At 36.2% G+C, this 27417-nt stretch overlaps 1 protein-coding gene across 1 annotated transcript in view; it reads right to left on the reverse strand.

Moving 5' to 3' along the window:
- Nucleotides 1-27417, reverse strand: part of IL7 (interleukin 7) — a 61806-nt gene that overhangs the window by 30815 nt on the left and 3574 nt on the right. Inside the window, exon 2 of the mRNA NM_001292079.1 lies at nucleotides 23492-23628. Coding sequence (NP_001279008.1) covers nucleotides 23492-23628 — 137 coding nt within the window. The remainder of the gene's footprint in view (nucleotides 1-23491; nucleotides 23629-27417) is intronic.

Genomic DNA, 27417 nt, shown 5'->3' on the forward strand with positions numbered 1-27417 from the left:
ATTCAGTAGAGCTTGGTCAATTGGAGCTAAACATTGGTTAAAAAAAAAAAAAAAAAAAAAAAATAGAGGTTAACCTAATTGTATCCTTTTGTCAACATGTTTCCCCTCTCTTGCAGGAAGGATGCTTCCTTGAAAAAATTCACCTTGATATATCCTAGTGTTTATCTCTTACTGTTGAGTCATAATCAGCAAGTTTAAGATTTTAATACAGAAATAGATCTCCTATTCTGAACTTTTGCTTCTAGTTTGCTGGGCTATTTTCTCTTCAGAAACACTTATTATTTATAGATTAGCTCTCTGCTCTGTCTATGGAATCAATCATCTTCTCTTAATTATATATACATATGCATACACAGACCAATATGCAAAGACACATACACACACACACACACACACACACACACACAAGTGAGACAGGTCAGAAGATAGTATGTAGACAGATACACAAATTATTTCCTTTTGCTTTATAGGAGATCTTTACACTTTTGTCTATCAAGTGATTATATCGTAAAATCACTCTTCTTTTTTTATACACACATTATTATAATTTAAGCCTTTAACTTCCTATCTGATGGAGATAAACTCCTCTGAAAGCACCATGTAATTTCTGAAAATTCCCATAGTGTTGTCTAATGTGTGTTCTGTAATAAACTCTTCAGGGTCTTCTCCTTGGTCTCCACAACTTGCTGTCATAGAAATGATGAACTTCATGAAGCCACCACTTTCCTAGGTAAAGCTACTTCTCTAGTGGGAATCACTAATGTTTCCACTCCAGCTGTGGAGAGGGGACAGATCTTATTGTGTCAGAAAGTGTTTTCCTACCTAGCTGTTTCCTGGCTATTGGAGCTCCAAAACCTCCCAGTGCAATAGACATTCTGGTTTTCATTCAATATCTTTCCTGTTTCTCTCTCTCCATTATTTAGTAGTCATTTTTTAATGAAAGTTAATACTACTTCTATCTCTGACCTGAGCTTTGATTGGTCTAAGACTTAGATACTAAGCTAATAAAGGTTATCCCAGCTCTCTGTCCAAAGCAACTTGCTCAATTAAACAAGGTCTAAGGCAGTTGAGACCTCAGACTTCCACTGACATAGGGATTTTTTCATAGATAATCCAATCAGAGTACATCTAAGACCTTAGTTAACTATAAGCAAAGGAATTATCATTCTCCTGGATATGAAAGAAGAAAAACCCTGGTGGCTACCGCTAAGCCACAACATGAAGATTAATGCCACATGGAGAAATGCAGAGTCAAAAAATTGCAAAGAAATAGAGTTGAAATTCTAAACCACAATTGAAAGCGTTCAACTGGGGTCTTTTCACTTACACAGGCCATTAAATAACTCTTTAATGTTTAAGTCCATTTATGTTCAGTTTTCTACTAATTATACATGAAAGCATACTGACACAAATATACATGCTGAGGAAGCACACTTTCTTGAGCCTGGAGGGTTCAAAAACGAATACCTTGTGTCCGGCTGCTCTAAAACCTGCCCCCCTTTCTGTTGCAGCCACTGCTACAAATGAAAGGCTTGCTTCTGCTGTACCTTCACATGGTTAGGGTAATACAATCACAGCACTGGAACAGCTCTAGTCCTCTCTTAACTGAGATTTTTAAAGTAAGTCATTTCTAGTCCCAAAGAGAGGAGGAAGTTCCTTCTTCTCCTGTGGGAAAACAATCAGTCGTATTTCCTATCCCAGGAACCCTTCTTCCTAGAATAACGGACAGTGCAAGCAATATCTAACAACTATCACTACCATTACACTCCATGCTATTTTGGTTGCTGTAGCCTTGTAGTATATAGTTTGAAGTTGGATAGCATGGTGCCTCCAGCTTTGTTCTTTTTGCTTAGGATTGTCTTGGCAATACTGGCTCTTTTCTGGGTCCATATGAATTTTATGGTAGTTTCTTCTAATTCTGTGAAGAATATTAATAGTAATTTAATGGGAGTAGCATTGGATCTATAAATTACTTTGGGCAGTATGGCCATTTTCACAATGTTGATTCTTCCTACCCATGAGCACAAAATGTTTTTTCATTTGTTTGTGTCCTCTCTGGTATACTTGAGCAGTGGTTTGTAGTTCTCCTTGAAGAGATCTTCATTCCCCTTGTTAGCTGTATTCCTAAGTATTTTATCCTCTTTGTAGCAATTGTGAATGGGAGTTCATTCATGATTTGGTTTTCTCCTTGTGTATTGTTGGTGTATAGGAATGCTTATGATTTTTGCACATTGATTTTGTATTCTGAGACTTTGCTGAAGTTGCTTATCAGCTTAAGAAGCTTTTGGGCTGAGACAATGGGGTTTTCTAGATATAAAATCATGTCATTGGCAAGCAGTTTGACTTCCTCTCTTCCTATTTGAATACCCTTTATTTCTTTCTCTTGCCTGATTGCACTGGCCAGAACTTCCAATACTATGTTGAATAGTAGTGGTGAGAGTGGCATCCTTGTCTTGTGCTAGTTTTCAAGGGGAATGCTTCCAGCTTTTGTCCATTCAGTATGATATTGGCTGTGGGTTTGTCATAAATGGCTCTTGTTATTTTGAGGTATATTCCATCAGTATCTAGTTTATTCAGAGTTTTTAACATGGGGGGTGGGATGTTGAATTTTATCAAAGGCCTTTTCTACATCTATTGAGATAATCATATGGTTTTTGTCTTTAGTTCAGTTTACGTGATGAATTACATTTAATGATTTTTGTAAGTTGCACCAGCCTTATATCCCAGAGATGAAGTCAACTTGATCATGGTGGATAAGCTTTTTGATGTGCTCCTGGATTTGGTTTGGCAGTATTTTACCGAGGATTTTTGTAATGATGTTCGTCAGAGATATTGACCTGAAGTTTTCTTTTTTTTGTAGTATCTCTGCCAGGTTTTGGTATAAGGATGATACTGGCTTCATAAAATGAGTTAGGAAGGAGTCCCACCTTTTCAGTTGTTTGGAATAGTTTCAGAATAAATGATACCAGCTCCTCTTTGTACCTCTGGTAGAATTCAGCTCTAAATCTGTGTGGTCCCAGTGTTTTTCTGGTTTGGTAGGCTATTTATTACTGCCTCAATTTCAGAACTTGTTATTGGCCTATTCAAGGATTCAACTTCTTCCTGGTTCAGTCTTGGGAGGATATATGTATCCAGGAATTTATCCATTTCTTCTAGATTTTCTGGTTTATTTGCATAGAGGTGTTTATGGTATTCTCTGATGGTTGCTTGTATTTCTGTGGGGTCAGTGATGATATTTATCTTATCATTTTATTGTATATATTTGACTCTTCTCCTTTTTCTTCTTTATTAGTCTAACTAGCAGTCTATTTTATTAATTTTTTCAAAAACCAGCTCCTGGATTCATTAATATTTTGAAGGGTTTTTTATGTCTATATCTGCTTCGATTCTTCTCTGATCTTGGTTATTTCTTGTCTTCTGCTAGCTTTGGGGTTTGCTTGCACTTGGTTCTCTAGTTCTTTTAGTTGTGATGTTGGGATGTCAATTAGAGATCTTTCTGGCTTTTTAATGTGGACATTTAGTTTTATAAATTTCCCTCTTAACACTGCTGTCACTGCATTCCAGAGATTCTGGTACATTGCCTCTTTATTTTCATTGATTTCAAAGAACTTCTTGATTTCTGCCTTAAGTTCATTATTTACCCAGGAGTCATTCAGGAGCAGGTTGTTCAATTTCCATGTAATTGTATGGTTTTGAGTGAGTTTCTTAAAATTGAGTTCTAATTTGATTGCTCTGTGGTCTAAGAGACTGTTTCTTGTGATTTCAGTTCTTTGACATTTGCTGAGGAGTGTTTTACTCCCAATTATGTGATTGATTTTACAGTAAGTGCCATGTGGTGCCAAGAAGAATGTATATTCTGTTATTTTGGGGTGGAGAGTTCTGTAGATATCTATCAGGTCCACTTGATCGAGAACTGAGTTCAAGTCCTGAATGTCCTTGTTAATTTTCTGCCTCAATGATCTGTCTAATATTGACAGTGCAGTGTTAAATTCTCTCACCATTATTCTGTGGGAGTCCAGGTCTCTTTGTATGTCTCTAAGAATGTGTTTTATGAATCTAGGTGCTCCTGTATTGGGTGCATATATATGTAGGACAGTTAGCTCTTCTTGTTGAATTGGACCCTTTACTATTATGTAATGCCTTTCTTTATCTTTTTTTTTTTTTTTTTTTTTAAATCTTTATTGGTTTAAAATCTGTTTGGTCAGAAACTAGGATTGCAACCCCTGATTTTTTTCTGTTTTCCATTTGCTTGGTAGATTTTCCTATTTTGAGCCTATGTATGTCTTTGTACATGAGATGGGCTCTTAAATACAGCACACCAGTGGGCCTTAACTCTTTATCCAGCTTGCCACTGTGTGCTTTTTAATTGGGGCATTTAGCCCATTTACATTTAAGGTTAATATTCGTATGTGTGAAGTTGATCCTGTCATCATGATGCTAGCTGGTTATTTTACAGACTTGTTGATGTAGTTGCTTCATACTACCATTGGTCTATGTACTTCAGTGTGTTTTTGTAGTGGCTAGTAATGATTTTTCCTTTCCATATTTAGTGCTTCCTTCAGGAACTCTTGCATAGCAGGCCTGGTGGTGACAAATTTCCTCAGCATTTGCCTATCTGGAAAGGATTTTATTTCTCCTTTGCTTATAAAGCTTAGTTTCACTGGATATGAAATTTTGGTTAGAAACTTTTTTTTTTTTTTTAAGAGTGTTGAATATTGGCCCCCAATCTCTTCTGGCTTGCAGGGTTTCTGCTGAAAGGTCTGCTGTTATTCTGATGGGCTTCCCTTTGTAGGTGACCTGGCCTTTCTCTCTGGCTGCCCTTAATATTTTTTTCCTTCATTTCAACCTTGGAGAATCTGACGATCATGTGTCTTAGAGTGGTTCTTCTCATGGCTTATCTTACTGGGGCTCTCTGTACTTCCTGATTTTGACGGTTGGCCTGTCTTGCTAGGTTGAGGAAGTTCTCCTGGATGACATCCTAAAGCATGTTTTCCAACTTAGTTCAATTCTCACCATATCTTTCAGGTACCCCAATCAGGCATAGGTTCTGTGGGTGTACATAATCCCATAGTTCTCACAGGTTCTGTTCATTTCTTTCCATGCCCTTTTTTCTCTAATTTTGTGTTTTATTTCAGCAAGATAGTCCTCAAGTTATGAAATGCTTTCCTCCACTTGATCTTTTCAGCTATTGATACCTGTGGTTGCATTGGAAAGTTCTTGTGTTGTATTTTTCAGCTCCATCAGGTCATTTATGTATCTCACCAAACATTATTCTGGTTAACAGCTCCTATAATGTTTTATCATAGTTCTTAACTTCTTCGCACTGGGTTAGAACATGCTCCTTTGGCTCAGTGAAGTTCATTATTACCCACCTTCTGAAGCCTGCTTCTGCCAGTTTATCCATCTCAGCCTCAGCTCAGTTCTGTGCCCTTGTTGGAAAGGTGTTGCAATCATTTCAAGAAGAGGTACTCTGGCTTTTTGAGTTTTCAGTGTTTTTTCATTGATTCATTTACCTTTGATGGAGTTTTTGTGGGTACTTTTTTGTTGATCCTGTTGTTGTTGCTTTCTGTTTTCTTTTCTTTCAACAGTCAGGCCCCTCTTCCATAAGGCTGCTGTCGTTTGCTGGGGGTCCACTCCAGACCCTATTTGCCTGGGTCTCTCCCACCCCGGGGGTGTCACTAGTGGAGGCTGCAGAGCAGCAAAGATGGCTGACTGCTCCTTCCTCTGGGAGCTCCATCCCAGAGGGTTACTGACCCCATGTTAGTGGGAATGTTTTTATATAAGGTATCTGGTGACCCCTGTTGGGGTTGGTCTCACCCAGTCAGGAGAGCAGGATCAAGGACCCACTTAATGAAGCACTCTGGCTGGAATCCCACTCGTCTGAACTGCCTGGATTCCTCAGAGCCAGCAGGGGAAAAGACTAAGTCTGCTGATCCATGGAGACAATAGCCGCTCCTCCCCACAGAAGCTCCATCCCAGGTGTATCAGAGCTTTGTCCGTAAACCCCTGGCTGGAGATGATGAAATTCCCAGAGGGAGGCCACAAGCAGTAAAGAGGGATGGGTTCAGGTGCAGCCTAAAGAGGCAGTCTGGTGATATCTGCCATAGCTGCTGTGTTGTACTGTGGAGAATTTCTCCTGAATCTGAACTACCCAATATCTCTGGCACCAACAGGGGAAAAGGCAGACTGGAGGCTGCAGTGATGGTTGCTGACCCTGTTCTAAGTTCAGTCATCTTAGGCAGCAGGTAGCCATAGTGATGGTGGCTGCCCTTCCCTCTAGGAACTCTGTAGTCTTAGGCAGCCCCCAGTCCAGTGGCCACTGAGAGAATATGCACCGCTCTGTGTTTGGAACCCAAGGCCCTTTTGCATGTAAATCTCCTTTATGGGAATCTCCCTTATGATGGGAATCTCCTGATTTGCAGGTTGCACCCATCCATGGAAAAAGTGTGGTTTCCTGGGCAGGGTAGCACAATCACTCACTGCCTCCCTTGGCTGGGGATGGGAGTCCCACTTACCCCTGCAGCCCCCAGGTGGGCCATTATTCCACTCTGATTTCTTTGCTTTCTGTCAGTTGCGCCAACCACCTAGTCAGTCCAAATAAGAGAACCTGGATACCTTAGTTGCCAGTGCAGGATTCACTTGCTATTTTTGTTATTTCGGTGGGCGCCTCCAACTGCAGCTGTTTCTAGTCAGCCATCATGGCCCAGCTCTCACTCATTAGTCTTAAGGTTAATATACAGTAATGGTTATATACTATCCTACAAGCAGCAATCTAATTACCATTAACATTCTTCACAGAATTAGAAGAAACTACCATAAAATTCATATGGACCCAAAAAAGAGCCAGTATTACCAAGACAATCCTAAGCAAAAAGAATAAAGCTGGAGGCACCATGCTACCCGACTTCAAACTATATACTACAAGGCTACAGCAACCATTGGTCTACGTGTTCCATTGGTCTACGTGTCTGTTTTTGTACTAGTACCATGCTATTTTGGTTGCAACTGTAAATTTATAATCACAAGTGCTTATATGCTGTACTTTATAACTGTCTTACTATTTACTTGAACTTTAAATATCAATTTCAACTATAGAACCTATAATTAATGAGACAATTTGAGAGACGAAGTATGAGATGGATATATTCGAACATTCTGGTGAGCTGAAGTGGGGTGGTAACAGGCAGATCAAAGATAAAGATTTACTAAAGAAATATGGAAAGCAAAGCAGCCAAATATGATAAACCAAACTGTCAGAAGAGAGTGTTTTGTTTCGAGAGCATAACTTTAAACACCACCTGGTTAAGCAAAAATAAGCAAGTCATTAGGTAAACTGCAAGTAAATATATGAGTAGCACATAAACCAATAGTGAGAAGTCACTGATAGAGTCAATATGGTGAAGACTGTAAGTCATATAATGATTTTACAATATCACTGTTATGAACTGAATATTTGTGTCTCCTCGAAATTCATGTGTTGAAACCCTAACCCCCAATGTGTTGGCATTAGAAAATGAGGCCTTTGGAAGGTAATTAAGTCATGAAGGTGAACCTCTAATGAATGGTAGTAGTGCCTTATAAAGAAGCACCAGAGAGTTCTCTAGCATTTGAAAATTTCACATTCTGCCACAAGAAGATATGAGAAGCTGGCAGTCTATAACCTGGAAGAGGTCCTTCACCAGAACCCAACTGTACTGCCACCCCAATCTTGGACTTCCAGCCTCCAGAACTGTGAGGAATAAATTTCTGTTGTTTATAAGCCACCAAAGTACCAAAGTCCATGGTTCTTTGATATGGCAGCCAGAAGTGTCTAACACAGTCACTTATGTATATCAACATCTTTACAACATAATTTTGAATTATACAATATACATGATATAACATATAATTTTATGCTACACTGTAATTTTATAACTTTAAAATAACATTTAAGTTTTTTAAATGTAAACTATGTTCATTCACTCAGTCAGTCAATAAATATTTATGAAGGGTCTTGTCTGTAACAGGTAACATTCTAGATGCTGGGGATACAAGGGTTATCAAGACAGAGAGTCTCTGTCCTAAAAATATGATAATTTCAGACAGTAGCAAGAACCATGAGGAAAATTTAAAAATACGATATATTTTGAAGAGGCCACTCTAATTTTACAAGGAAGTGAGTTTTGTGCCATCAATTGACCTTTTACTACAGTGTCTGCATTTTTCTCTTGGTTGATTTTATATTCAGTAGCTCCCCTCCCCCCACCCACCTTCTCCTTGAAAAGGCTCATGAGTGCTCTATTGCCTAAATTCTCACATATATAAGTTTCTGCCTGTGCACTTTATATTTGAACAATAACTTGTCTATGTATCAAAATCTGAGTCACATTTTTATCTCTCAGAATTTTGTAGACATTATTCCATTATCTTTTGCATTTAGATGTGAAAAATCTGAAGCTACTCTAATTCTCCTCCAAATGACTTGCCATTTCCACCTTTAGAATTATTCTTCCTTGCTTTTGAAATTCAGTCACTTTTCCAAGATATAACTTAGTAACAATCATGTTGAATCAATTTTTATAGTACATGATATACTACTTAGCACGCACAGTTCATTCCATTTTTGCTTTAAATTGTGAAAAAATTTTCCTCCGTCATAGGTTGTTTCACTCTTCCATTTCGATGAATTTTCTTTGGTAGGAACAATTATTCATAAAATGGCTCACTATCATCTCTTCTTATCTCTTATTGTTTCAGCAACTGTTTGTAATTTGTATTTTTACTTTGCATTCATGGTTATTATAACAAATCTATTTCATATTTTTTGTTTATTCTTCTTGTTATTGCTAACATTTTTGTCAGGTCCAAAATGGAGGGAGTGCATAATTTTGTATTTCAATGTATTTCCTTGGTTGTATAATATCCTTTTTCATCTCATTGCATTCTTTTATCAACTACTCTTTGATATTCTTTCGTAAAATTCATGTATACTTTAAAACTATGGTATGAAGTACAAATGAAGGTTTTTATTCTATTTCTTGGTGTCTGTCCTCTTCCAGAATGGACTCTCATATTCTAGGTTTCTTTTAGTCTTTTTATTTTGCTGTGGAATTTCTGTGTGGTTATCACAGAAATTCATCTTAAATTTATTTTCATCTTAAATTTATTTACATCTTAAATTTAAAGTGGACCACTCTGTGCTGATATTTATTTAACTCTACATCTCATGATCCTCTTCTCACTTATTATAGTCTCTTTTCTGTTGAATTTCTAAGTTAAGCCACAGTATTATCTGCTCTGTGTGCTCTTAGAAAGCCTGGGAACACAGCTATATGGGAAGGGGTATGTGGCAATGGTAGTGCACTGAGAAGTGGGAAAATCTGTGGTCAATTTTATTGGTGGACAGGGACTGTCCACTTTCTTTTTTTAAAGACTGTTTTACAGAGTGGTTTTAGGTTCACAAAAAAATGAGAAGAAGGTATAGAGATTCCTCATATACTTGATGACACTGTGAAATACAGTTATGTGTCACTTAATGATGGGGGATATGTTCTGAGAAATGTGTCATTAAGTAATGGTGCCATTAGATGATTTCATCATTGCACAAACATCATAGAACCCAAACCTAAATGGTATAGCCTACTACATACCTGGGTTATAAGGTATAGCCTATTGCTCTCAGGCTACAAACCTGTATAGCATGCACTAAATACTATAGACAATAATAACACAATGGTAAGTATTTGTGTGTCTAAACATTTAAATATAGAAGAGGTACAGTAAAAATATGGCATAAAATATTAAAAATAGTACACTTGTATAGGGGACCTTCCCTGAATGGAGCTTGCAGAACTGCAAGTTGCTCTGGATGAGTCAGTGAGTGAGTGATGAGTGAATGTGAAGGCCTAGGACACTACTGTGTACACTACTGTGCTATACCTTTATATGGCTGGCAGTGCAATGGGTTTGTTTACATCAGTATCATCACAAACATGTGAGTAATGCATTCTAAGACATTCCCACAGCTATCATGTCACTAGGCAATATGAATGTTGCAACTCCATTATAATCTTTGGGGCCACTATGGTATATGCAGTCCCTCATTGACTGAAACATTATGTCATATGACTGTGCATGTTTGGTCTTTTTCCCAGATTCCTGACACACAACCCATAAAATCCTTGAAACCTCCAAAGGGATGTCTTTTTCAGTGTTAATGAGATGACTGGTGACTGGCAGCCCGTAGGTAGCCCCCAACTCCAGCCCCAGTCCCAGCCCCTAGGATAACAAAGCGTAAATAGAGGGTTGGGACTTTCAGCCCCACCCCCATCCCCCAACTTCTGGGGAGGGGAGAGGGGATGAAGGTTATGTTGATCACCAATGGCCAATGATTTAATCAGTCATGCCTAACTCTCCAGAGAGCTTACAAATAGCTGAACATGTGGAGGTATTTGGAGGGTGGCACACCCGGAGAGGGCATGAAAGCTCCAGACCTGCTCTCCCATACCTTGCCCATGAATCTCTTCATCTATACCTTTGTAATATTCTTTATAATAAATGATAAATATTAGTATTTCCTAGTGTTCTGAGAGCTGCTGTGGCAAATTAGTTAAACCCAAGGAGCAGGTTGTAGGATCCCCATTGTACAGCCAGTTGGTCAGAAGCACAGGTTAGACAACATAGGGTTTGTGATTGGCATCTGAAATGTGGGTGGAGGGGGAAAGAGGAGTCATGAAGACAGCCTCAACCTGTGTTATATGATGTTGTCTCCAGGTAGATAGTGTCATAATTGAATTGACAACCAGCTTGTGTCCTTTGCAGAATTGATTCCTTACTTAGAATATGGGGGAAAAAATCTCCCACACATTTGGTCACAGAAGTCTTCTGTGTTGATTGTTGTTGAAGGAGAGAATAAGAAAACTGTTTTTTTTTTCTACAGATACTCTCTGTCCCCACACATGCATAGCTTTCCCTGTTATCAACACTGTGCTCTTTTTAACAATTTACCTTTTGTTAAAGTGCATCATGGTGTATGGTGAGCTGGCCTGCATGAAGAAAGTGTTCTCATTTGGTCTTCAAGTTTCCTCCCAATTGAGAAAGAGGTGTTTTGCTTTTCATAGAGACTACCATATTTAGGGGTCATTTTCCCAATTCACTTGCTTTTCTCCAGTAGACATTTCCACGACCTCTCTTCAAAGTGTAGAGTTAGTGAATTTTTTTTCAGGATGTTGTCCACTTTTGTCATCATTTATTTGAGTTTCCTAGGGCTTCTATAACAAATGTCCAAGAACAGAGTGGCTTAAAACAACAGAAATTTACTCTCTCACAGTTCTGGAAGCCATAAGTCTGACATCAAAGTGTTGGGAGGGTTGTCCTTTTGGAGGCTCTGTGGCGAAATCATTTCATGACTTTCTCGTAGATTTTGGTGGCTGCTGGCAATCCTTGGTGTTCCTTGGCCAAGCTAAGTTGATGCATAAAATTAACCATCAAAATACTATTACCTCATTATCTTTCTAATACCCATGGAATCAGTAGTGATGACACTCTTTTCACTTCTGATAGTAGTAATTTGTGTCTTTTTCTTATTTTCAGGGTCAGCCTGGCTAGAGGCTTATTAATTTTATTGATCTTTTCAAAGAACCAGTTTTGCTTTCATTGATTTTCCTCTATTAATTTCTTGTTCTCAATTTCATCTCTAATTTCATCATTTATTTACCTCTGATTAATTTAGTTTTAATTTTCTCTCTCATTTCTGTTTTCCTAAGGTGGAAAATTAGACTATTGATTTTATATCTTTTTCTTTTCTTTCTATGCACTTAATACCCTAAGCACTGTTCTCACTGTATCACACAAATATCTATTTTCTTTTCATTTAATTCAAAATATTTTAAAATTTCTTTTGAGACATTTTGTTTGACTCATATGTTATCAAAAATTGTGTTTTTAATTTCCAAATATTTGGGAATTTTCCATCTATTTTTCTTATTTTATTGATTTCTATTTCAATTACATTTTGGTTGACAGAATGCTGTGCATGACTTGTACTTATAAAAATTTGTTAAGGTGTGTTTTATGGCTCAGTACATGTTCAATCTTGGGGAATATTCCATGTGAACTTGAGAAAAATGTGCATTATGCTGTTGTTTGATGAAGCATTTTATAACTGTCAATTAGATCCAGTTGATTTATGGTGATTTCAAGTTCATCTGTAACCTTATTGATTTCCTCCCTGAAGAATCTGTCAGTTACTGACAGAAGGCTGTGAAGTTTCCAACTATCATAATAGATATATGTATTTCTTGCAGTTTATCAGTTTTTGCTTCACAGAGTTTGATGCCGTTGTTAGGTACGTACAGAGCAAAGATTCTTATGTCTTCTTGGATAATTAGCCCTTTATTATTATATAATGCACCCTCTGTATATCCATGACAGGCTGCCTTGCTCTGAAGTTGACTTTGACTGAAATGAATATAGCTACTCCCATTTTGATTAGTGTTAACATCGTGTATCATTCCCCATCATAATACTTTCAATCTATGTGTATCTTTATATTTAAAGTAGGTTTCTTTTAGACAACATAGGTTTTTAAAATCTACTATTTTTATTTAATTTTTATAACTAGAAAAAAGTGATTCATAAAACAAAACGCCTTGCCTCTTAAAAAGCAATGTCTCTTGTTAAATTGCAACTGATTAGTCATGCTACTGAGTCATATAAACAGGAAATTTATATTTTAGCATAACATGATGTTAAAAAACTAATTTTTATTGTAATCAATTTACATTTGCTTTTATTTGTTAACTACAATTATTTAAACATTGTCCATTTATTTACACATATTTTTGAAGTAATATTTGACAAGAATTTGATCCTTCTTTGGCTACTTCTGTTAGCAAACCAATAAAATGCAAGACCAAATCCTGATAGGTGCTGGGGGAGAGATACTTTATTAAAGAGTTTAAAAAGAAGAAAAATGGTACCAGATTTGAAATGGGACAAATAACTCAAGTGTCATTAAAAAGTTCAGACACACAGGGGAGGCAGGAAGGTTAGTCAGGGCCCACTGACGGCTGCAGAAGTGGTCCCAGTGAGATCTGGCAACTACTTGAACTAAGACTAGTAGTAGAAGTCTATAGAATAAATGGAGAATACAGGTGTTAAGATGATATACTAAACTATAGAATTTAGTGATGGATGAGATGAAGGCTTTCAGAATTGAAAGACTGGGAAAATACTAAGATTACCTAAGACAGAGAATACAGAAGCAGGAACAGGCTAAATGTGATGATAAATTAGTTCACTATTAGGCATGAGGTGCCATAGTACATCTGGGTAGAAATATCTACTTGATATTCAAATTAAATGGTCCTAGAGTTCATGGAGAAATGTAGACTTCAGGCTATATGAGAGCTGTCAGTGCAAAGACAAAAGTTGAATCTGTGAAAGCCTCTAGAATAGAGTCACAGTTAAAAATATTGGAAGTTTTGGTACCAGTACCATGCTGTTTTGGTTACTGTAGCCTTGTAGTATAGTTTGAAGTCAGGTAGCGTGATGCCTCCAGCTTTGTTCTTTTGACTTAGGATTGTCTTGGAGATGCGGGCTCTTTTTTGGTTCCATATGAACTTTAAAGCAGTTTTTTCCAATTCTGTGAAGAAGCTCATTGGTAGCTTGATGGGGATGGCATTGAATCTATAAATTACCTTGGGCAGTATGGCCATTTTCACGATATTGATTCTTCCTATCCATGAGCATGGTATGTTCTTCCATTTGTTTGTGTCCTCTTTGATTTCACTGAGCAGTGGTTTGTAGTTCTCCTTGAAGAGGTCCTTTACATCCCTTGTAAGTTGGATTCCTAGGTATTTTATTCTCTTTGAAGCAATTGTGAATGGAAGTTCATTCCTGATTTGGCTCTCTGTTTGTCTGTCACTGGTGTATAAGAATGCTTGTGATTTTTGCACATTAATTTTGTATCCTGAGACTTTGCTGAAGTTGCTGATCAGCTTAAGGAGATTTTGGGCTGAGACAATGGGGTTTTCTAAATATACAATCATGTCGTCTGCAAACAGGGACAAATATAGACCAATGGAACAGAACAGAGTCCTCAGAAATAATACCACACATCTACAGCCATCTGATCTTTGACAAACCTGAGAGAAACAAGAAATGGGGAAAGGATTCCCTATTTAATAAATGGTGCTGGGAAAACTGGCTAGCCATAAGTAGAAAGCTGAAACTGGATCCTTTCCTTACTCCTTATACGAAAATTAATTCAAGATGGATTAGAGACTTAAATGTTAGACCTAATACCATAAAAATCCTAGAGGAAAACCTAGGTAGTACCATTCAGGACATAGGCATGGGCAAAGACTTCATGTCTAAAACACCAAAAGCAACGGCAACAAAAGCCAAAATTGACAAATGGGATCTCATCAAACTAAAGAGCTTCTGCACAGCAAAAGAAACTACCATCAGAGTGAGCAGGCAACCTACAGAATGGGAAAAAATTTTTGCAATCTACTCATCTGACAAAGGGCTAATATCCAGAACCTACAAAGAACTCAAACAAATTTACAAGAAAAAAACAAACAACCCCATCCAAAAGTGGGCAAAGGATATGAACAGACATTTCTCAAAAGAAGACATTCATACAGCCAACAGACACATGAAAAAATGCTCATCATCACTGGCCATCAGAGAAATGCAAATCAAAACCACAATGAGATACCATCTCACACCAGTTAGAATGGCGATCATTCAAAAGTCAGGAAACAACAGGTGCTGGAGAGGATGTGGAGAAATAGGAACACTTTTACACTGTTGGTGGGATTGTAAACTAGTTCAACCATTATGGAAAACAGTATGGCGATTCCTCAAGGATCTAGAACTAGATGTACCATATGACCCAGCCATCCCATTACTGGGTATATACCCAAAGGATTACAAATTATGCTGCTATAAGGACACATGCACACGTATGTTTATTGCAGCACTATTCACAATAGCAAAGACTTGGAATCAACCCAAATGTCCATCAGTGACAGATTGGATTAAGAAAATGTGGCACATATACACCATGGAATACTATGCAGCCATAAAAAAGGATGAGTTTGTGTCCTTTGTAGGGACATGGATGCAGCTGGAAACCATCATTCTTAGCAAACTATCACAAGAACAGAAAACCAAACACCGCATGTTCTCACTCGTAGGTGGGAACTGAACAATGAGATCACTTGGACTCGGGAAGGGGAACATCACACACCGGGGCCTATCATGGGGAGGGGGGAGGGGGGAGGGATTGCATTGGGAGTTATACCTGATGTAAATGACGAGTTGATGGGTGCAGCACACCAACATGGCACAAGTATACATATGTAGCAAACCTGCACGTTGTGCACATGTACCCTACAACTTGAAGTTTAATAATAATAAATAAATTTAAAAAAAAAATATTGGAAGTTGTGAAAGCATATTATAACTGATTAATCATTAGATTTATAGGTTTATAATTTAAAATAAAGGGATAGCCCTGTATTTGCTTACAATTAGACTGAGTTATTTCTAGAAAGCGTTTGGCCATTTCCAGCAGCCTTTATATTTTGAAACAGCCTTTGCTCTGGTGACTAAGAGTTATGTAGTTCAACCACATGAGTTATATTTAGGTAAAACAATTTTTTATGGACAAAAATATTGTACAACATCCAAAACTAGTTCATATTGATATCAAAAAGCACCTGACATTTGACTCATAACAAATTTCCAAAGAAACATATGTTCAAAAAAACAGGCTTCCTAGATTATTCAAAATTAGCTCTGGGTTCTCATTAATTTATGGTGTTAACAATCTGTAAACTATTTATTAAACATTTGAAAAACCACTACATTTAAGATGCTGGGCTAATAGTCTGTGAGATACAAAGATGACTCAAACATAAAATCTGTCCTTACTATATATATATAGACTAGTATGGGGAAATAAGATGCATAATTAGGTAAGTATACAAGGAGTGGAGAGTTAGAAATCATAGATAATTTTAAAATAAAATAAAGAGAAAATTCTATTTGCAATAGCATTAAAGAGACACAAGATACTTAAGAATATTAACTTTAACAAAAGAAAGGTAAAACCTATATTCTGAAAACTATAAAATATTGTTAAATTTTAAAAGATACAAATAAATGGATAAAGGATTCCATGTTCATGGGCCACAAGCATTTTTGAGCATTATTAAGATGATGATATTCCTAAATTAATTAATGCATGAAACAAAATCCCTATCAGAATCCCAGTTGACTTCTTTGTAGAAATTTGACAAGCTGATTCTAAAATTTTCACGTGGAATTCCAGGGGACCTGAAATAACCAAAACAATCTCAAGGAAAAAAAAAAAATCACACAAGTAGAAGGGTTCATATTTCCTGATTTCAAAGCTTATCCAAAGAAAGAGTAACAAAGACAGTCTGGTACTGACCCAGGACAGATATATAGATAAACAAAATGGAATTGCAGAGTCCAGAAATAAACCCATACATCTCTGGTGAAGTGATGTTTGATGAGGATGCCAATATTATTCAAGGGGAAAGAGAGGTTCTTTCTTCTCCAAGTGTCACTTATTTGTGGCTTTATAGGAAAACTATTTCTGTATAAATTTCACACCATCCCCTGATCCCTCCCACCTTGGTGCCCAAATTGAACCCTCTAAAATTTTATTATATAGATGTCACTACATAAAAATAAAATTATCTATCAAAAGTAAGAAACTAAGGGAATGATGAATGGAAAGATGTTTTAAACAGATAGGACAATTATAGAGTTATACTTAGGCCAAGCACAGTGACTCATGCCTGTAATACCAGCACTTTGAGAGGCTGAAGCAGGCAGATCACTTGAGATCAGGAGTTTGGGAACAACCTGATCAACATGGCAAAAACCTATCTCTACTAAAACTACGAAAATTAGCTGGGTGTGGTGGCGCATGCCTGTAATCCTAGCTACTTGGTAGGCAGAAGCACAATAATTGCTTGAAGCTGGAAGGTGGAGATTGCAATGAGCTGAGAACACACCACTGCACTCCAGCCTGGGTGATGGAGTGAAACTCTGTCTCTAAATTAATAAATTAAGTTATACTTAATATATTATAATGTACTCTTACCAAATGATGAGAATATCATCAAAATCTAATGGGAGAATGAAAATGGATCTTGAGAGCTGTATGGAAGAGAATACTCTTAAGCTCCCCACCACTTCTCTACAGTCTGTCATTGCTTCTGTCCATACCACTCACTTGACCATACTTACTAGTATATGGAGTCACATGGTTTAGTAATTGCTCAGAGATATGACATCACCAGAGAGATTTAGATTGCATTTAAATTATAAAGCTATTTAATATACTAATCCCTAAAAAAAGGTAGTCAATCCATAAAAAAAAATCAGTAATTTCATCAATATAAAAGATTTTAAGGAAATAAAAACACAAGTGAAAGACAAAACTGATTTCAAAACTAAATACCAAGCTACAGTAATTGAGACTGTCTGGTCCTGGCATAGGGATTATATATCAATAGATTATCATTGAGAGGTCAGAAATAAACCCATACATTTGTGTTCAGTTTATTTTCAACAAGGGTATCAAGACATTCAATGAGGGAAAATATAATTTTCAATATCAGATGCAGGAACTATTGGATAACCACATGAAAAAGAATGAAGTTGGACCCCTACCTCACACCATATACATAAATTAACTCAATATGAATCAAAGACCAACATGTGAGACTTAAACTATAAAGCTCTTAGAATAAAACATACCTGTAAATCTTTGTTGTCTTGGATTAAGCAATAGTTTCTTTGATATGAAAACAAAAACATGAGCACAAAGAGTAAATGAATTGAACTTCATAAAAATTAAAAATGTCCTTCAAAGGACACTATCAAGAAAATAAAACATAATACAAATGATGGGAGGAAAAATTATAATATCTGATAAAAGTCTAGGATATAGAGCATATAAAGAACTCTTACAAATATAAAACTGAAAAAACAAATAAGCCAATTTAAAAGTGGGTGAAAATTTTGAATAAACAATTCTCCAAAAGAAGATATGCAAAATGGCTGATAATAACAGCCAATAATGAAAAGATACTTGACATCATTAGTCAACAAGGAAATGAAAATCAGTATTACTATGAGATACTATTTCACACCCACAGAGATAGCTAGAATAAAAAAGTTAGATGACAACAAGTTTTGGTGAGAATGTAGAGAAATCAGAGCCTTAACAAACTGCTGGTAGAAATGCAAATGGTGCAGCCTCTTTAGAAACAGTTTGCAGTTCCTCAAAAAGTTTAACAGAGTGACCATATAATCCAACAATTTGACTATTAGGAACATTCCAAGAGAATTGCATAAAAACTTGCATAGTCAAAGAATGGGAAACCCAAATGTCAAAAAAATTGATGAATGAATAAATAAAATGTGGCATATCCACACAACAGAATTTTATTGATCTGTGAAGAGAAATGAAATACCAACTCCTGTTATCATATGGCTTAATCTTAAAAACATTATGCGAAGGCAAACAAGATCAATACAAAAAGTTGCATATCATCCATATGAATTATATACAAGACTTATATGAAATGTACAGAATAGGTAAATTCCTAGAGACAGAAAGCAGAATGCAGAATAGTGGCTGCCAGAGGCTGGTGATGGGGAATAAAGAGTTACTGCTAACAGGTAGAATATTTCTTTTGGCAATGATGAAAATATTCTAGAATTAGATAGTGATAATGATTGCATAATGTATTGCAGGCATACCTCAGAGATACTGTGGGTTTGGTTCCACTGCAGTAAAGCAAATATCACAATAAAGTGAGTCACACAATGTTGTTTGGCTTCCCAGCATATAAAAGTTATGTTTACACTATACTATAGTCTATTATGTGTACAATAGCCTTATGTCTAAAATAACAATGTATATATCTTAATTTAAAAGGACTTTTTGCTGAAAAATGCTAACAATCATCTGAGACTTCAGGATACTGTAAACTTTTTTCCTGGTGGAGGGTCTTGCTTCAACATTAGTGGATGCTGACTGATGAGAGTGGTGGTTGCTGAAGGTTGGGTGGCTGTAGTAATATTTAAAATAAGGCAACAATGCAGTTTGCCACATAGATTAACTCTTTCTTTCACAAAAGATTCCTCTTTAGCATGTGATACTATTAGAAAGCATTTTATCCACAGTAGAACTTCTTTTAAAATTAGAGGCAATCCTCTCAAATCCTTCCATTGCTTTAACTAATTTTGTGTAATATTCTAAATGTTTTCTTGTCATTTCAGCAATGTTCACAGCATCTTTACTCAAAGTAAAATTATTTCAAGAAACACTTTCTTTGCTCATACTTGAGAAGCAGCTCCTCATCCATTCCAGTTTTATCCTGAGATTTCAGCATTTCAGTCACATCTTCAGGCTCCACTTCTAATTCTAATTCTCTTGCTATTTCCACCATATCTGCATTTGCTCTCTCTATTGAAGTCTTGAACCCCTCAAAGTCATCTATGAGAGTTGGAATCAACTTCTTCCAAACTCCTGTTAATGTGGATATTTTGACCTCCTCCCAAGAATCACAAATGTTTTTAAGGGCATCTATTACAGAACAATGAATCCTGTTCACAAGGTTTCAATTCTTTGCCCAGATCCATTAGATGAATCATTATCTCTGGCAGCCATAGCCTTACAAAACATATATCTTAAATAATAAGACTTGAAAGTTGAAATTACTCTTTGATTTACAGGCTGAAAAGCAGATGTTATATTAGCAGTTATGAAAACATTAATATCCATCAGTACTCTTGGGTGACCAATTTTGCACTGTCAACGAGCAGTAATATTTTGCTGAAACTTAAAGTCACCAGCTGCATTTCTCCCTAACAAGAGACTCAGTTTGTCCTCTTAAGCTTTGAAGCCAGGCATTGACTTCTCTTCTTTAGCTATGAAAGTTCTAGATGTCACCTATTTCCAGTAGAAGGATGTTTTATCTACATTGAAGTCTGTTGTTTAGTGTAGCCACTTTTACCAATTATCTTAGCTAGACCTTCTGGATAACTTGCTGAAACTTCTACACAGGCCAAAATTGCTTCTTTACTACTTCCAGAACACCATTTACATCTTTTTGTTTCTGAGTTTGGTTTACAACCAGTCTATTTGTTAGATGATAAGCAGACATCTAACAAACAGGCATTCACTCTTCCTACTTTTAAAACTGTAACTTGCATTATACACCACCAAACTATAACCCTCACCAAAATGTAAGCTTCTTAAAAGAAGGATCTGTACTTGGTCCATCATTGTATTCACACCCAAACCCAACATCACCCACATAAATGGGTTTTTCATAGTAACTTGTACATATCAGGCCCTAAATAAATGTTCGCTGAATGAATAAACTATCACAGAGATTGTCCTTGGGAGGTAGGAGAGTCGGGTAGAGAGCATAGAGAAAGATTCTGGCTCAGTCACTTATAAACTGGGTAACCCTGGGCCTCAGATTCTTCTGTTTTGAAACAGAGGTAGTAAGAATGCCTTTCTCAAGGGATGTTGTAAGGATTAAATTAGTTAACACGTGGAAAGCATTAAGAACATAACATGCACTTCATAACTGTTAGTATTGTGGTCTCCCCAAAACTTAAACACAGTAATGTCTGCAAAGCATCTAGTCCACACTGAGTGAATGAGTAACTAAATTTGCTCTACCAGTCATGTTGATATTAATAATTCATTCAGACTTTCTCCTTACCTCAAATTTATCCCCTTCTATGTATAGAAAACATTCTTAAAGTTACAGTGGAACTACTAAGTTGGACTGACTAGCTGCGTTCTTTTCCATGTCTTGTGAATTAACCTCCCTAAGAAGAGTAGCCATGTTTTGTTTTTTGAAAATAGTATTATTATTGCTGCTGATGTACTTGTTCTTGTTTTGTGTGTTAATGAGGTAAGCTCCTGTATATTCTCCCACCAAAAAAAATGTGTCATGAGTCTGTTGGTTAAAACTCTCCTTTTATGGAATTTTAATGGCATATTCTTTTGAAGTTTTATACACATATAGTTATCTATAAATGTTGAACTAGCACTAGTTTGTTCTCTGCCCAGATAATAAAATTAAATGAGAAATATTATCTTGGCTCAAAAGATTAATTTAGTAGCATCATCTAATGCAATGTCCAAATTAGCAAGAAATCTAAATTAACATTTACTATGCCCTATTTTTTTTCTTGTCAATGGGCAAAATCAGGGACCTCTGGATTACAATGTACAGTGTAGCACAGTATCTCTTTTTAGTTTCCATATTCCTACAAGAGGTATAACACTAAATTCCTCAAGGCATCATGCCACTTCAGTATGAGTATGTGGAAGAGACAGTGGAGTAAAAGAGGGGACAGATTAGACAATTTCTCCCATCTTATGAACATTTGAGAGAGTTTTCCATTGCTATTCAGAGTTTCAATCCAATTGAAAAAAGACTAATTATCTGTTAAAACAATACATCAATCACATTGTATTGATACAGCTCTGAAACCTTGGAAAAAATTAACTCTTGCAGATGACATGTTTGTCTATGTAGAAAATTCCTAATAACAACAGACTTCTAGAACAAACAAGTGATTATAGTAAGGTTGCAGGACATAGGTTAATATACAAAAGTCAATTGCTTTCCTATATACCAGCAATAAACAACTAAAATTTGAAATTAGAAACACACCATTTACAATAGCATTAAAATATGAAATACTTAGGTATAAGTCTAATAAAGTATTTACAGGATTTATATGATGAAAAGAACAAAGCTCTGATGAAAGTTTGCATTTTCAACCACATCTTCTTTTGCAGAGTTTTACACGCATGTAATTATTTACAAATGTTGCCAAACTAATACTCATTTGTTCTCTGTCCAGATAATAAAATTAAATGATGAAAAAAATTAAAAAAGAGACAGTACATGATAATGGCTAAGAAGACTCAACATTGTTAAGATTTCAGTAAAGATGTGAGTTCAGACACCTCAGCAAAGCAGATATACAAATGGCAATAAGTATCTGAAAAGATGGTCAACATTGTATGTCATTATGGAATGGAAAATTGAAACAACTGAAATACTATGGCAAGCCTATTACAATGGTTAAAATCTGAAACACTGACAATACCAAACGCTGGCAAAGATGGACGTCATTAGGATCTCATTCATTGCTGGTAAGGATGCAAAATGGTACAGCCACTTTGGAAGAAAGTTTGGCAGTTTTGTACAAAGCTAAACACAGTCTTACCATATGATCCAGCAGTCATGCTTGTAGGTATTTACCTGAGTTGGAAACTTATGTCCACAAAAAACCCTGCATGTATATGTTTATAGAGGTTTTATTCATAATTTCCAAATATTGGAAGCAACTGAGACATATTTTTCAATCAGTGAAAAAATAAACAAGTTGTGGTATATTCACTCAATAGACTGTTATCCAGCAATAAGAAAAAATGAAATATCAAGCCACAAAAAAGTATGGGAGATGCTTTGATTCACATTGCTAAGTGAAAGAATTCAGTCTAAAGAGGCCACATACAGACCGCATGATTCTAACTACATGACATTCTAAAGAAGGCAAAACTACAGAGATATAAACAAATCAGTGGTTACTAGGAGTTCAGGGGTAAAAAGGGAAGGATGAGTTGGTGGATAGATTTTTACCATATGATTTGTATGATATGTAATCACGGATATGTGATGTTATACATTTATCAAAACCCATAAAACTATAAAACATAAAGAATGAACCCTAACATTAAATATGCACTTATGTAATATATTAATGCTGGCTCATCAATTGTAATAAATGTACCATACTGATGTAAGATAAGGGAAAGAGTGCAGAGGGAGAGAGAGCATATGGAAATTTTCTATTTTCTGTTCAAATTTTCTAGAAACCTAAGCTGGCTCTAAGGTATAAAATATATTAATTAGAAAAGCTTTACCCATCAAAAATAGAAAATTTAACTCACAACAAATTATTGATTACACATAGATATAAAATACACACATATAAATAACTATGCATCTACATATACACATCCAAATAAAACACATCTATTCACCATAAGTTTTAAATATTTACTCTGTTATTTTCCCTCTCTGAATGTAATGCTTCTACAGGGACTAACATGGTAAAGGAGAAGTGAGGAAATTTAGGCGGTGATAATGAATTATGCTTACAAGAAATTTACTAGTGAATAGGACTGAAATGAATAGTCGTGAGCATCTTAGAGTCTAGGAAAGAATTATTTTTAAGCTACATAATTATGTCAGCTATAAAAATATACAGTTAGTAGCTCATTAAATTTTATTCTGTAGTTATTTCACTTTCTTGTCAAGAAATATGAATACTTGATTATAAAACTACATACCAAAAAAAAAGTTCAAATTTTCCCAATGCATGAAAATGTGAGTAAAACAAAATAAGCACATACCAATAATTGATCGATGCTGACCATTAGAACACTCTCATATTGTTTGCCATCTTTACCTTCAATATCACAATCAGATGATGCTACTGGCAACAGAACTAGGATCAGGGGAGGAAGTCCAAAGATATACCTAAAAGAAACTGAATTCAACAGTAAATAAGAATGTGCTAAATGTTATATCATATTGCATTTGATTGTGGGGTTTCAATGGACTGGACCACTTATTTCTAATAATTTTAAAAATACATCTTAATTTGGAGATACTACAGGAAGAACCCCAAAAGTTGAACTTATGTAACAACCAAAGTGGAACAGTATTTTGGAGTGTAGCATCCTTTCACTTTTTTATTTTGCAATTACTCTTTAGGAAAGTGTAAAACAAGGGTGATGAAATCAGAGACTGCTTCTGAAAAACACTCAAGGGTGTTAATCAATTTGAATTTATGTTGAACATCCCCATAAGAAAAGGCATCCACAGGTTAAGAGATGCACTACATTTCAAAGAGTTACATATTGTTGAAATTTTATGATGTACTGCATGTAATTGTATATTTTTGTAAAACTTGATGGTAGTTTGTATGTCTATTTGATTATTGGAGGCAACACTGTGGGAGGGATTGCACTGTAACTACTGTAACTGCACACTTTCTTTTTAATAATGAACCCTGAAGGGTTTACATTCCCAAAAGTCTTACAAAGTTCATGTTTGTATTTTGGGACTCCTCTCCTATCCTTTCACTATCTTCTGTCTCTGAATCCCCAGAGACTCAGAATCCTTTCAAACACAGCGCTGTCCAGCTTCTTGTCATGTTAGAAAAACTCAATAAATAAATTCACATCCTCAGATAGAAACCAATGATTTCTATCTGGTTTTTTGTTTGTTTGTTTGTTTTTTGTTTGTTTGTTTGTTTTTGTTTGTTTTTTGAGACGGAGTCTCGCTCTGTCGCCCAGGCTGGAGTGCAGTGGCGGGATCTCAGCTCACTGCAAGCTCCGCCTCCCGGGTTTACCATTCTCCTGCCTCAGCCTCACGAGTAGCTGGGACTACAGGCGCCCGCCACCTCACCTGGCTAGTTTTTTGTATTTTTTTAGTAGAGACGGGGTTTCACTGTGTTAGCCAGGATGGTCTTGATCTCCTGACCTCGTGATTCGCCCGTCTCGGCCTCCCAAAGTGCTGGGATTACAGGCTTGAGCCACCGCACCCGGCCCCCTCTACCTGTTTTTGATAACTCTTCCCAATTAGGAGCAATTGTCTAATCAAAAGGACTGAAATAAATGGTATTATTTCAGGAAGAAAAATGGAAAGCCAGTGGTTCCCACAAACATTAAAATCTGATCATACAGGGACCTATTTCTTCATAAAACTGCCATAGTGTTTTATTTATTATCTTTTTGTAAACTCTGAGGCATGTTGATGATATATTTCCTGTGAATTTCCCAAATGAACTTTAATTGTACTCGAATGCAAGACATTTCACTTGTGTGCCTTCTCTGATTACGAGTACAAGCAACACTCCTTCAAACCCAAGGAACTAATATTGTGACAGCCTGAAGACTGTTAGGGATATCACAAAGTTTCCAGTAACACTGTCATCTATTATATCATGATCTGTCATATTAAACAATCAATAACACCTCCCAATAAATCAAATGACCCATGTTATTACAAATAGAGAACATTGTCTGGGTAGCAGTTATGAAAACAAACAAAAATCTAACTTCTCATCTGCATATGTGACAAGAAAATAAGAGAAACAAAAATCCAATAATTTTATTTATACAAATCTATTCATAACTCTGTCACTAAGTGCCTATATGCATGATGAGCATGAATTAACTCGGGAGACAGATAATGATGATGATGCTAGTTATCTTTAATTGAGTACCTGCCATGTGTCAGGAACTTTATATATAAAATCTCTAATACATATATATATATATGGGAGTGTGTATGTGTGTGTGTGCGTGTGTGTAAGATATATATTTATATATATATATAATTTGTAAATATCCAAAAAGATCTGCAAATTAGTCTTTCTGTAACACATACATAGTAGGTGCCAGGTACGGATGCTAACTTGAATTTGTTGCTTTACCAGGATTTGATTAGCAATGGCCATAATCTATTGATAACATGTAATCACATTTGTCTTCTGAATGAAGTTTTGCCTCTCTCTTCTACTCCTGTCCCTTCATCCTAAAGATCCTCAGTGATTGATTGCTAATTTAAAAAAATATTTTGGCAATTAAAAATGTACACTCAGATTTAAGGGGGACCGGAGCAGATTTCTTAATAACACATATTTAATATACTGTACAGTGGTGAAGTCTGTGTATCTATCACTTGAATAGTGAACATTGTACCCAATGGGTAATTTTGTAATCCTTATCCTCCTCCTGCTCTCCCACCTTTCCGAGTCTCCAATGCCTATTATTCCACTCTGTATGTCCATTTGTACCACTGTTTAGCTCCCAGTTATAAGTAAGAACATGCAGTATTTGGCTTTCTGAGTCATTTCACTTAGATAATGGCCTCGAGTTTCATCCATTTTGATGCAAAAGATATGATTTAACTCTTTCTTATGGCTGAGTACTATTCCATGGTATACATGTACCACATTTTCTTTTTTTTTCCCCTCTCTTTTTGAGACAGGGTCTCACTCTGCTGCCCAGGCTGGAGTGCAGTGGCATGATCATAGTTCACCGAAGTCTCAAATTCCTGGGTTCAAGATATCCTCCTACCTCAGTGTTTTGAGTAACAAGTGTGCCCCACCATGCCCAGCTAATTTTTTAAAATTTGTTTTTAGAGGACAGCTCTTACTCTTTTACCCAGGCGGGTCTTGAACTTCTGGGCTCAAGCAATCTTCCTGCCTTGGCCTTCTTGAGTGTCAGAATTACAAGCATAAGCCACCATGCCTGGCCGTACCGCATTTTCTTTATCCAATTCTCTGTTGATGGAGATTTGGATGATCAATTGCTAGTTATTCATCAGATTCTGACTTTGTAATCAGATTTGTATAGATTGTATGGAATCGTACTTTTATTTTCTCTGTCATCTTACAGGTGTCCAAAAGATATACTTCAGGAGGAGCAGATGACAGAGGAAAAATTATATAACATATCACTTGAAATGAGCTTAAAGGAGAATATAATAAAATGATTAAATGCTAGAGTGAAAGGGATACTTTTACCATTATCATAAATATTATTTCAAAGGTCCACCTTTTGTTTTAATACGTGAGGTTGTTTTACTTTCTGTGAGTACTAGCTGTCTTCTTCACCCCAATTTTCCGTAGTTAAGTGCTCCCCAAATTTAAATCAACCTATTTATTCACTGGATAGCATTTTGTCCATTCTTTCCAATGATGGTTGTTGGAAAATTCAGTCTTTTTGTGTATTACACATACTTTCTCAAGTTTGAAACATAATTTGTCTTGCCTGTTAAGAGTGTTTTCTGTTGCCATTGTTGTCATTGAATAATTAGTCCCAGACAGACTGTGGCAATGTAAAAAGCACAGGGGTTTTGGAATATAGACACTTGAGACTTTTGACCTGTAAGACAATGGTTTGTGTGACTGTGTAAATGAACAGCATCTCTTAAGATCACTTACCTGATTTCTAAAATGAAAACTTTAGACTAAATGATCTTTTTCATCTCACAGACACCTTATTCTAAGAATCTACCTGGCCATCCAAATGCAGAAACTCTTTAGATCTGAAATTGCCTCAGGGACAATGCTGCAAACATACCTAGGGCCTTGGACCCACATCTCAAAGATCCCCAGCTCTCCCATTAATGATGTAGCTTGGTAGTTTGGTCTGTAATTGAAGACCTTTCTCCTACATCACATAGAGAGTAACATATTAAGATTGGCTGGTTTGAGAGTGCTTTGGACATTGTTGTCACACCCCCTCCCCACCATCCTGAACTT

This window comes from Chlorocebus sabaeus, chromosome 8 (genome assembly GCF_047675955.1).
Source record: "Chlorocebus sabaeus isolate Y175 chromosome 8, mChlSab1.0.hap1, whole genome shotgun sequence".
NCBI lineage: Eukaryota > Metazoa > Chordata > Mammalia > Primates > Cercopithecidae > Chlorocebus > Chlorocebus sabaeus.